Source organism: Austrofundulus limnaeus, unplaced genomic scaffold (assembly GCF_001266775.1).
Source record: "Austrofundulus limnaeus strain Quisiro unplaced genomic scaffold, Austrofundulus_limnaeus-1.0 Scaffold1055, whole genome shotgun sequence".
Taxonomy (NCBI): Eukaryota; Metazoa; Chordata; class Actinopteri; order Cyprinodontiformes; family Rivulidae; genus Austrofundulus; species Austrofundulus limnaeus.
This window is the reverse complement of record NW_013953457.1, coordinates 2,096-15,372: the sequence shown is the minus strand read 5'-3', so window position 1 is coordinate 15,372 and position 13,277 is coordinate 2,096. Positions and strand designations below refer to the sequence as shown.

The 13,277-nt window shown below is 40.1% G+C and overlaps 1 protein-coding gene across 1 annotated transcript in view; it reads left to right on the top strand.

The window, feature by feature from the left end:
• Positions 1-7,160, top strand: part of dlgap3 (discs, large (Drosophila) homolog-associated protein 3) — a gene marked incomplete at its 5' end in the record, with an annotated part of 49,950 nt that extends 42,790 nt beyond the window's left edge. The window contains 4 exon segments of the mRNA XM_014030404.1: positions 811-1,105; positions 1,986-2,077; positions 2,168-2,314; positions 2,880-7,160. Coding sequence (XP_013885858.1) covers positions 811-1,105; positions 1,986-2,077; positions 2,168-2,314; positions 2,880-3,191 — 846 coding nt within the window. The 3' untranslated portion in view covers positions 3,192-7,160.
• Between the last annotated feature and the right edge of the window lie 6,117 nt (positions 7,161-13,277).

Genomic DNA, 13,277 nt, shown 5'->3' with positions numbered 1-13,277 from the left:
CTCTCTGTCAACGCTCTCTGGTTTCATTTAAAAGAGTCGATCATCAGATATTGTCCAAGATTAACTTTCAGGGTGGATATAGCTCGCTAGCAGCCTCGCACCGATGACCTAGTTGATGTCATCATTTACCCAGAATGCTTTGCGTGTAAATAAAATGGCCTCGTCCTTGTAATATATTTTTAAACTTTTAGTTTAAAAAAGATAAAAACTGAACATCCTACAGTATTTTTACAGTCTTTAATTTACAGTTAAAGTATATGTTTATCATATAAAGTCTAATGTTACAACTAATGGGGGATCTCTTTAAGACCACTCCCACCTAAAACAAAGTTTTTTTTAATAAACCATCCTGATTACATCAGTGGTACAGATCAAATTAGATACTTTTATTGTTTTTTTTTTTATTGTGCAGGAATGAAATAATGTGATGAAACAGAAAAATAAAGCTGTGATCGGGTCATAAATGAATAAATTCATTGACTCCATTTCACGTTTTTAGCAGGAAGCTGAGCTTATTTAAAAAGATTATCGTTTGACACATTTTATAGAATTTGCTTCATGACAAAGTCTAAGCAACACTAAAAATACTTTTTAACCCAACCAAGGAAGGCTGGTTCTTTAAAATATATATATAGTCCTAAATAGAATAGAACGAAACAAACAAAAAATGAGGTTCCTTGCAGACATTGTTTGGTTATTGTGCTTAAAATGTAGCATCTGTATTCTTTTATTCACTTTGAGGTTATAGTAATTGTGCTTTATTTTTGCAGCTGTTGGAACGAAGTCTAAACTGACGTTACTTTGTGCTAGGATTTTTTACAGGGTGGGTACAGCACCGAGGCCTGCCAAGCAGACACACGCCCCCACCAGCCCCCACACTTGCCTCCTCGCGCCCACTCTCCTTTGCCCATAACCTCGGAGCGAGCCTGGGCGGCCACACCCTCCATCGAGGGCCCCCGCAGCCTGCCCGACTCGGGCCGGACCTCGCCTTGCATGAGAGACGGGGAGTTCTTTTTGCGCCTCCTGCAGACGGAGGTGGAGCGGATGGAGGGCTGGTGCCAGAACATGGAGAGGGAGGCCGAGGAGAACGAGCTTCCAGAGGAGGGTACGTTTCTGAGGCATGTGTGAAACAAAACTAGAGAATCATGAAAGCTTAATGCTGGAAGATTTTTCCTGAAAGTTGATGGAGGAGCTGGAAATGTTTAATAGCAAAACTGTTAACGCAAGTTAAATTTAAACAGCTGAAAGTAGGAAAATAAAATAAACAGTAGCAGAAACTATTTGAAATTAGCAGAACAGGGAGTAAAAACACTCACATTGGCAGAAAAATGGGAAAAAGAATTAAAAATTATGCAATTTGTTAAAAAATAGCTAAAGCAGCCAAAAATAAGCTGAAAAATAAATGTAGCTGAAAAAATGCAAAGATGCAGAAAGAGCATGTTTGCTGAATTAAGTAATAAGAAGCTGAAATTATCCCAAAAAAGTAAATTTAGATTTAAAAAAAACTCAAATAAGCTTAAAATAAAAAGCAAATAAACTGCTGAAATCAGCAGAGATTTGTTAATTTGAGCATAAAAAGCTTAAATTAATGAAAGAAAAGCTGAAAGGAGCAGAAAGAAAGCTATTAACAGAAACAAGCTCAAATTAGCATAATATGAAGTTAAAAGAAACTGAAATTACCACAAAGAAGTTGAAAAAAAAAGCCAAACCAGAACAAAAGGTACAAAGTGCAGTAAAGATTTATAAACAGAAAACTTTTAGGGATGTTAAAGACAGCTCCATTCATTTTCAATGAGAAAAAAAATCTTAGCAAAGGCTAAATAGGTAAAAAAGTACAAGATGCTGAAAAAAAAGTCGCCCATGTCATAAATGAGCTGAACATTTTGATATATACACTGTTGAAATTACACAGAAATTGTGGAGTGAGTTAGAATGCTCAATGGCATTGTCACAATAAGTCCTGGTTTGTCCTATCTTCCTGTCAGTTCTCGAGCTCATTCGAAACGCGGTGGGCAGCGCCCAGATGCTCATGTCTCAAAAAGTCCAGCAGTTCTTCCGTCTCTGCCAGCAGAGTGTGGTACGTGCACAAAAACAGTCCCATTTGCTTTCCCAGCCTGTGAGCATTCCTTAGACACTAATGTCGTCTCCTGTGTTCCCGCTCGCTCAGGACCCCTCTGCCTACCCTCAGCCCACATCCCAGGACCTGGCAGCCTTCTGGGACCTGCTCCAGCTCAACATCGAGGACGTGAGGGTCAAGTTTCAGGACCTCCAGAGGATCAAGGACAGTGGTTGGAGGCTCCCGCCTGAAAAAAAGGTGAGAGGCCCCCGAGGTCCAAACAGCTCTGGTTTTCCTTCGGCGTTCCCCAGGAGTCACGGCAGGTCTGAGTCCACGATTAGCGCCGATGGTTTCGCCCTCGGAGCCTTTGACTGTGGAAATCCAAAACAGCAAGAGGAACTGAGTCGACGTTTGAAACGGCGAGATTTCTTTGAGTTTTGATTCATTTTTATTTTACTTGTTTATTTTCTTTCATTTTTCGCATTCTATGAAAAGGAGATTCTTTTCTGAAAAGCTTAGTTCACCTTTTGATTGACTGACAATTCTCAATAACGCACTAACTATTGTTTCTTTTTTCTTTCTTTTGTTCACTTTACCTCTGTTTCTCCCATTTCAATGCCTTTCATTACCCAACATCAATGCATGCTGACTTGCTTTTGTTCTGTTTTTTGTCTTTCCTTGTTGGAATACTTATTTGTCGCCTTCTTGCATGGGGTATCATTTACACTGCTCGCCACATCCATCTCTTTCACCACCCGACTCGATAACTCCACCGTACCTTTTTCATCTTTTATCTACGTCTCACCGTCAAACGGGGCTTTAGGAGGACAAGAAGCTCCCTCCTCCCTTACCAAAGAAGCCAGCAGGCGGGGTGAGCGGCAGCCTCCGAGCGGACAGTGTAGGAGACGGGGTCGCCGGAAGTGGAGGAAGCGGATCTGGAGGGCTGGTGGTGCCACGAATCGGAGGCCACACTCTTCCCATCAGGGAAAAATCTCTGGAGCTCGGGGATCGGAGGACAGAGGCGAGGAGGAGGCTGCTGCAGGCGAAGCGCACCGCCTCCTTCCGGCAGAACTCGGCCACAGAGAGCGCCGACAGCATCGAGATCTACATCCCCGAAGCCCAGACTCGACTCTGAACACAAGACTCGGGGCATCACCCTCCCCTCCTCCGGCACACCCACCCTTTACTCCTGCAGAGTGTTTTTTTCTTTAACCTTCTGCAAGTCTTCACGAGCCACTCCCCTCACCCATTTCCATCAAATCCAGCGATCACACCTATTAAACAAGCAATGACAGCCATTTTAGTGTCTTGAAATTGAAAGGTTTTGTCGATACGCAGGCCTAGACCTTACATAGGCAACTAGAAGAAGACATTTTTACTTCCTTCTTACAGACTATGATTTTTTTTCTTTTTTTTTACAGTGATTTTGGCTGACAAAAAAACTTCACTTTTGTAACGGCAGTCAGCAGCAGTTCACGTCGTAGCATGCCTGTACGTGTTCACTTAGCACATAAAGGGCTTTACAGGCACAAGACCTCGGACAGGATCCCCCAAGCGTGGACCCCTGATGCCATTTAAAGCAAGACTGACTATTTGTAGGCGCTCTGACTTCACCACCTTGATGTTTCTGTACTTTTCACTGACGCTACACGAAGATGAATCAACTTGTATAAATTTCTCAGCCCTCCAGAGTGAGACCTGACGATCATAACCTTCGAATCAACAACTAGAGCTTGCACCTTACGCTCAGGTGCCATCTGTTCACACAGGCACTCACTGAAAGAATACAAAACTTTTTTTGTTTGTTTGTATGTATCCATCGACTCCTCTCATCATTCAGCAGGGAGGCTCTTCAAAAGTGCTGATAGTCTACGGAGTGTGTTTTTTTCTTATTTTATTTTTTGCCAAAAGGAGTTTTTGCATCACAGCATTGAGTAGGACAAAACTAGAGATAGAGTGAAAAAATTGAGCTGTTTGCTCCTTACGTAGTCTCTATGAAGCTTGGAGGGTACAGCAGAGAGGTTGCAGGAAGTTTTTTTTAGGAGGGTGGGGGTGGGGTGTACTTTGGTGGCTTTCCAGATTTGACTTTTCACTGTGAGAGTAAAGCACCACCAAGTGGTCAAACGAGGATGTATTCTGACAACAGCAGACTGTAGGGAGTTTGATTCATCCCCGATAAAATGACCATTGGTTTCTATCAGCGGGCTTTTCTTTTACATTTGTCTTAAATCTAAAGTGTGTTCCTCTTAATTCCACACAGCACTGAGAAAAGAACAATGGATTTTGTTGGCTGAAAGAAACAAAATTGAGCCATTTACTACAAATGGTAGTTCTCCTTAGAGTCTTTCCAAAGAGTCATCAGAATCTAACAAAAGTCATTTACACTAGAACCTGTTTTATTGATAATAGTTGAAAACACTTGATGCGAATGAATATTTATGTTTATATTCCCTGAAAGGGGCTGTTAGGCCATTTTGAAGTGAGTATATGTAAAAAGGTTATAAATTGTGACTAGCTAACCTGTTGTATATAACATCTGGAACAATCTGAGTTTATAGAAGTAGAGTTTAAGTCCAGCAGGACTGATGAGCTAATGGCTAGTTCTAAGGCAGCTGGATTAGTGCTGTTTTCTGATGGCTCCAACAGAATTTGCACAAACGCCTATGAAATTCAAAGATTGGAGTAGTTTTATGTAGACAGTATTTGGCTATGGAAGTAAATTCTTATCTTATCTTATCTTATCTTATCTTATCTTATCTTATCTTATCTTATCTTATCTTGGTCCATTGTCACCATTTGAACCAATGGATCTTTTGAACCATTGGGACCATTGCATCATTTGGACCATTTGGAGCATTGAACCATCAGACCATTTGAACCGCTAGGGCAGTTTGAACTACTGGGACAATTTGGACTATTGAGACCATTTGGCCATTTGGGCCACTGGATCATTTAAACCTTTTGAACCACTGGGCTATTTGAACCATTGGGACCATTTGAACCATTGGACCGTTTAATCCATTTGAACCATTGTGTCATTTGAACCATTGGACCGTGTAAACCATTTGAACCTTTGGGCCATTTGAACCATTGGGCCATTTGAACCATTGGACCGTTTAAGCCATTTGAACCTTAGGGCCATTTGAAGCATTGGGACCATTTGAACCATTGGACCATTTAAACCATTTGAACCATTGAGCCATTTGAACCATTGGGAGCATTTGAACCATTGGGTCATTTGAACCATTGGGACCATTTGAACCATTGGGCCATTTGAACCATTGGGACCATTTGAACCATTGGACCATTCAAACCATTTGAACCATTGGGCCATTTGAACCACTGGGACCATTTGAACCATTGGACCGTTTAAACCTTTTGAACCATTGGGACCATTTGAACCATTGGACCGTTTAAACCTTTTGAACCATTGGGACCATTTGAACCATTGGACCGTTTAAACCATTTGAACCTTGGGACCATTAGGACTATTTGAAGCACTGTGATCATTTGGACCATATTAGCTTTTTAATTTGATGTAAATGGACCAACTTACCCACTGCTGCATTAAAACAGCTCCAAACTTCAAAATCCTATGGAGGTTTAAGATATTACACCTCATTCTATTTCACATTTTACAGTTAATTTTTTTGCAGAAGCATTAGGAACTTGTTGCCAAATGTTAACTCTGGCTACCGCCTTCAATACTCCCTTGCAAAAGAGATCTGTGATGTCAGTGGGATTTGCCTGGTTAACTGAAGATTAATATGATACCTCTTAAGTGCTAGTTGCTATTTCCACTATTTATGCTTGTATTGAGCATGGAATTCTTGTAGCATTTACATACTGGTTATGAAATTTGGAGTTTGGTTCTGTTTTAAGATGGCCTTGTTTTTACAGTCTTGGCTGTGTTGGGACTAGGCTTTAGCTCATTAGTCCTGTCAGACTTACACTGTGTTTCTTCAAATTGAAGCCATTCAAGAAGGTATCTACAACAGGTGACGCATTGATCATTTATAGCATTTATTTCAAAGTTTTACTCAGAAACACACTTCAAAGTTGCCCTTTATATTATTTTTATTCTTTTCTCACAAAAAGAATGATTGATTTTCTTGGTTGAAAGAAACTAAATGGAGCCATTTACTATGAACAACAGCTCTCTTTAAAGTCCTTCCAAAGAGCCATCAAGGTCCATCGAAAACCAACAATCAAACAATTTACACTAATGCTTATTATTAAAGTCATAATATTTTACATTTCTGTTTGAAATGGAAAACTTTTGATATGAATGGAACTTCGTATTTGTTGTGCAATTTGTTTCTCCTTATTTTCCTCCTGAAACTTAGTTTCCACCATACAAAGTTTAACACAAGTTTTTTTTCTCTCGTTTACAACATGAAGTGAAAAGAAAAGATTTTAAATGAGTATTTTTTATGGTTGTGTAATTGCTTGCGTGTGAATGCGCTGGAATTACCAAATATGAAAGGCTGTGTGAAACTTACACCCAAAAGTCGAAATCTGCTATTTGAAAGAGAAAAATGACAAAATATTTGACTTTTTAAGCATGACTTTCTTCCTTTTCTTTTCTTTGACAGAATATGTTGGGAAAAAATTAGATATTTTATTGGGAGATGTATATTTTATAATATAATCTACATTTCTAGATGAGTAGAGATTAATGAGTACAGTATATGTACAAAAATCATATATCAAATGTGAAATACTGCAGTATTATTATGATAGATTATAGCATTGTGGTATACTGCAGCTGTGTGGCATATCCAGACTCAGTACATGTGGAAAAAAAGTTAATTCAGACGACTATTATTGTCTTGAATTTGTGAGTCAGGTTCACAGGGTATGACCGGCAAGAAGGTTATTGCCAAGTATGATCCTTCTTAGGCCTACGGAATATCTGTGTGTGGTTCTCACAACGTGTACTGCTGTATCCTCATCTTTGTATTCTCTTTAGAAGCAACTACATGTGCCTAACCAGCTATATGTGGAGGTTTCCTTTGAACACAGTTTACACTTTAAATATATATATATAGAGAGAGAAAACTATGTAAATAGAAAAGTATAAAGAGAATATTGTTAAAGAAAATGTTTTTATTGTACCTTATCCCCCTCATGTTCACTTGCAATACACACATACACAAAACCGGCACATTTTGTTGATGTACTGCATGTTTTCTGACCAGATTCTGATTTTCGATCAATACAAAGAAAGCCGATTTTGTAGCTTTTAAACATTTTTTTCTTGTGATCGAAAAGACAAATTGTTAGGATTTTACAGCTGTTATGACGAGTCACTTCTTTGTACAATTATAACCTTTTCGAGGCGATGATATGGACACTCTTGGACTTTATGACAGTTTTTTTTTTTGGTTGGGGGGTCTTCAACTGATAAGTTTTACCACCTCCTTGTAAAAACAAGCAGGGCATCGTGTTTAATTAGTCTGCAGCAGTGTGAGTTGCAGAGCAGCCTTTTACCCCCACCCAAACCCATGAACGCGACGACATCTGAGCGGTGGTCGTCACGGCCCTCGTCAAACAAAGCACAAAGAACTGCTTTACTACTGTTTCGCCACTGTGAAGGACACTTGACTCCATCCTTACGCTCCTCGGTCCTCCATGCGAGGGGACGGCAAGGTCTTTCCATCCCAAGTTGCCCTCGAGGGGCCACCAGGAATCAAAAAAGGCTTCAAAAGTAGCAACTTCTCCACTTCTCGATGACTTTTTTTCCCTGTTTAATCTTCACAAGCTGAGGTGTCGGCTAGCCACCCTGCCTTGGAAAAGGTCCACTTGCAAACACAGTTTCATTGGTTGTGACTTGTTTTTTCTTTCTTTTTAATGTATCTATCAATTGTCATATATCTGCAGTATAAACCCCAGTTCCTGGGTGTGTTGTAACATAATCTGAGCACCCATAAAACACAGCTGACACACTACTATCTGTCACGTTCTGCAGTTTCTAGAAGTGCAAAAATCCCCTCCACCCCCACGTGGACAGACAAATCAACTCTGAGTACCTCAGTTTCTAGCAGTGTCTCCTAACCCAACCCGGGCCTCTGTCCTCAGGGGATTCTCGAACACAGCAGGACCCTGACAGGGCCGTGTTTGGTCTTGCAGGAGAGTGGCTAATCCTCTCTGACCGAAGAAAAAATAAAATCACCTCTCAAGCCCAGATTTAGCCATTTTTCCCGGAGTTGTGCGAGGCGTTGGCCGAGGCAGCAGCAGCAGCTTAACTGTAGCCGACATATGCGTGTGCTGTGTACTTTGCTTCTGCAACAAAGTGAGGCGGGACGGGGTGTAGTAGCAGCAGATTTGAGTTTTAGTTTGACGTTCCTGTGAAGTAGAGCTGCTCTGGAGGCTTGACGTTTCAGCTGGGAGCCAGTTGTTGATGCTTAAGCCATAACAAACGGCAAAGTTTGAGGTTAATCTAACAGCTAATCAGACTGGGGCTCACTCCATAGAAAATTTTCACCAACTGAAACAACTTCAAAATTTTCGTAGCGGTTCAAACAAACGCTTGTACATATTCAAATATGTTTTTAACCCTTTGATGTTAAAGTGATGCAGCGTAAAAGTTTACCAGATCTACACCAAGGGTGTCAAACTCATTTTCACTGAGGGGCTCATGAGCATGATGGTGGCCCTCGAAGAGCCCATTAATTAACTTTAATGTTTCCTGTTTAACTTGGACTAAAAACGAATTGTCACATTCCTCGTCTCATTGCTACAGCTGAGCACTGCTTACAAATAATAACTGAGCTGCCATCTTGAATTCTGAACGCTTTCATTTTCTGACAATGAATTCCCACTGGAGGGGCGTTCCAGTTGAAATTCATGACTTGTAAGTGGGAAATTCCCACTTCACATTACAACTTGCTCAGAGCGAAAGTAGCCAACCAAAATGCAGTGAAATGGAAATTTTACATGATATATTACTTGCTACGTTGGAACCCTGTGCACCTCCATCTAGTGGTGGTCATTTTGTTGGTAAAATAATCGATATATGCTTATTTTAGATACTATTACATTTTTGAAGCTCTCAAGGGTCACATAAAGTGAGGTGGTGGGCCACATTTGGCTTGTGGGCCTTGAGTTTGACACGTGATCTATACCTTCAGTCTGGCAAGTCTTGACTCTCCAAAATGAGATCATTCCGACTTTTGTCTGCTGCAGGTAAGATACTGACTAAAATGAACCGTACTTCAGTAAATTCTAACTCCCCTTCTAAGACATCTCAATCCTTCTTTTTCTGCAATGGTGCAACGGAACCACATGCAACATTATCTCCAAGTACGCTAATCTCAAAAAGATGACTATTTGTTACCCCCTGAGTGTAAGTAGGTCTTTAAATCTGGTGTTATTGGCAGACTGTGCCTTTAACAAAGAGGTAATTAGACACTGTAAAGAAAGGCCCAGAATGGATATTAAATGAAAGACTGATTGGATCCTCAATGCTTTAGTTTATACTGTGGCCAAAATGTATTTGTTGGTTCCCCTTTAAATTGTTTTCCACCCCAACCCCAGCCCCTCCTGTGACTCCAGAGCAGCTCAAAGCCAAGCAGATGTTGGACTGAAACTCTGATGTGCCTTTAGCACTGAAGTGTAACTCTTGTTTGTGTGTGCGTGTGTGTGTTTAACGCAGTCAGTGTGGCTTCACGGGACACACACACAGCTAAAAATGAGGGTAAGAGACACCAGAGCAATTACTGTGTAATTAACAAAAAGAATAACATACCCTGCCACTGTCATGTTTACAAAGAAAATGTAAATACCTGTTACCAATGAACATTGCTCTTCTCAATATTACATTTATTGTTATTACAATCTGATTATTGTCATTAAAAATGTTAATTATTGCCATATCTTTGATTATTAAAATGGTGTTGTCGACTAGCGATGGATAAACATTGTTCTGTGGGCTATCCAAGGGCGAGACGTGTGTACAGAAACTAACAAAACGGTGAGTTCAGTTCAATAAACTGCTGCTACTAAGGAGACGGAGTCAAAGAGAAGCAAACTGACATTAACTCTGGGAAGACAATTTTCTCTGGGATCAATGATGCACACTCCCCCTTCGAGAGGCGAGGAATCACCAAACGAGGGGAACTAAGCTCTGAGGATGGAAGATCCAAACATTAGACCCTCTGTGTGTGTGTGCGTGTGTGTGTGTGTGAGTGTGTGTTTTCCCACGCTGAACTCTTAGTGCTGCCAGAGGATGAAATTAGGACAGGCATCAAACTGACGTTTCACTCTTGCCATCTTTGCTCTCAAATGTAGCAAAAGGCTTTAACTGGCCTTCATTGTGTTCATTTCCCAGTGAACATTACTGGTATTATTTTTAAGCACCAAACTTTTCTGTTGTTAACATCAGCATGAGTTAGTGCCAAGACAGCATATTGTACATACAAACATTATGCTTCTGTTCTTTTTTGTTTGTTTGTTTGTTTGTTTGTTTGTTTGTTTGTTTGTTTGTTTGTTTCCTGTACAAAAAAAAGTTACCGTATGGTAAAAACTCCAGGGGATGCACGAGAACACAAACGGTGCTGTCTGACTAGAGTCTGAACAGCATTGGAGGACGTTTTCACGGTGTACAACATAATTCTGTGTTTTGTCATTTTGTACATATAAATTTCTTGACCTGTTTTTTTTTTTTGTTTTGTTTTGTTTTGTTTTTACGGGTCTGGATGTGTCCGAAGGGGGAAACGTCTGACGGCGCTGAGGCCCAGCGAGATGGCACTGTGACATGGTTAACCCAACACAGAATGTAACACTTTTAACGTTGTCGGAACATTTTCTAATGGCTAATACTATTACGATTATGACTACTACTATTATTACTATTATTATAAAGCTATTTTAGCCAGTTAAATAAGAGGGTGCTGCGTCTCTTTTGTCTTTTTGTGTGTTTTATTCTCTGACTCTGAATGTTTTGAGAAATTAAAAATGAATCTATTACACAGATATTAAAGTCATTTTTTTCAGTTCTCACAGGTAAATTAATAACAAAAACCATGAAGGATCAGTCCAATTAGGTAATTGGTCTGAGCTGATCTATGTGGAGTCCTCCCTGTGATATTGGTTAATTTTCTTGTGGCCATGAGTTATTTATTTTGTGGCTATGCAAAATTGATTGCATGGCTCCATGTTATTTCATGTCCATTCATTACTACATGGCCACGTCTTCGTTATTTATTCCGTGGCCATGCATTGTTTTTTACATTGCCACCTATGTGGTATTTTCTCGCGGCCACGTGTTATTTATTACGTGGCTACATGTTATCTTGTGACCACAAAATAGTGTGGCCACGCATTAATTTTATTTTTAGCCAATGTCACCAGACAGGCTCCGTAGATCTGTTTCTTTAATTTCTTTGTAGGGTCTGAAAAAAGCTGTTCTGCATTTCTTTAAAGAGCATTGTCCATGTTTATTGGAAGTCCTTTTTACAGCTCACTGATGGTCCCTGGAGTAAAGAAATTTACAACCTGCAGTGGACAACCGACCAATAACAAAGAGACATTGGGCCTCATGCAAGAACATGTTTGTATTCTTATCCTAAATTTCTCTTACTTTTGTTCGTACAAAGGGTTCGTACGAACATGTCACGTCAGATTCAACAAACTCTTCTACCTTCAGGAAAAGTGTGTAAATGAGCTGCGTAAACATGATGAATTACACCTGTTCATATCCAGCTGCTCGTGCACGCGGAGAGGTTATTTACATAATTACCACCCCAAAAACACCATGTAAGGGTATACATTTCCTGCCCCACATACCAGGAAGTGTCCATTCATGAATGACATCGCAAAGCAAAAAGAAGAACTTTACGAATTGGGAGATTGAAGTCCTGCTCTCGGAGATCCACAAAAAAAAGTCATTTTTAACGGCGTCAGCTGTGGAATTAAAGGATCTGCTTTAAAGCTGAGGAATGAAATGACGACTGTCTCCTGTGGGTCGTTACGTCACAGAAATAAAAATCTAAATCATATTTATCTCTCTCTGTAGTCCTGCTCCGGTTTTTCTTTGGTCAAATATTTTTTATATCAGTGTAAACAACTGTGTTACATAGTTTTCATTTATTCAGAGGGGCAGTCCCGCATCGCTGCACCCCACCACCATCACCACCACCCCCCGCCTGGCCGTCTCCCCGCTCCCGGGGGTCGCAAGTGTCAGATGCGGTTCTGAAAAGACGCATTTTAAAATGTCTCCAAACTTCAATCAATGCATAATTTAAGTTGGTTTTTAGTTTGAGATCTTCATATTAATATTGTAGTTTTATACAACACCATTAAAAGCCAATTAAATTTAATCTAATCAATTTATGTCGTTAAAATCTAATTTTCCAGTTCAAACAGAATAGCCTCTTGTCAACATAATTATGGAGTGTGATTTATTTCCAACTCAAAATATCTTCAAACAAATGAAATATAAAGTTATTACTGAGAAAAATCCATCTGGATAACAGCAGACTGACGGCTCGTAAAATATACGACAGGTCTGGACCACTCGTGAAATTTATTCATATCTGAAAAAAATCTTACAATATGAGAAAATTGGTGAATGCCACAAATACTCCTAAATCACTCGTACGCACAACTTATGAACAAATCTGTGCGTACGAACGGTTCTTGCATGAGGCCCATTGAGTCCAAATGTTTACAGAAGACATTTACTAAATGACCAAGACATAACAGACTGGTGAGAAGGAGGTCAGAAGAAGAAGGAAAGCCAGAAAAACTGCAAATGGTTTAACAATTCACCAGAATCTAAACCATCAGGTTGAAACTCAGATTCTTGGTTTGAAAACACTTCCTACACTGAAGAGGCTCCGCCCCTATGCCTCCCTAAACATGTATCTGGACTCCACCTCCACTTCCTGTTTAACAGTCTGGCCTTTCAGCGGATGCATGTATGTATGTATGTATGTATGTATGGATGGATGGATGGATCTATCGATAGATAGATAGATCTTTATTGATCCCACAGTGGGGAAATTTGAACATTACAGCAGCTCAAGACAATGGAGGTGCAGTAACAGGCAGCCTGCCATGGCGCCAACTTAGAAACAAAGAAAAAATGAAAAACACAAGGGAAGGGAAGATGACGGGAGGGGGGAGCAAAACATATTATACAGCGGGTAAAGTAAGTATTGAACATGTCAACATTTTTCTCAGTAAATATATTACTAGAGGTGCTAATGACATGAAA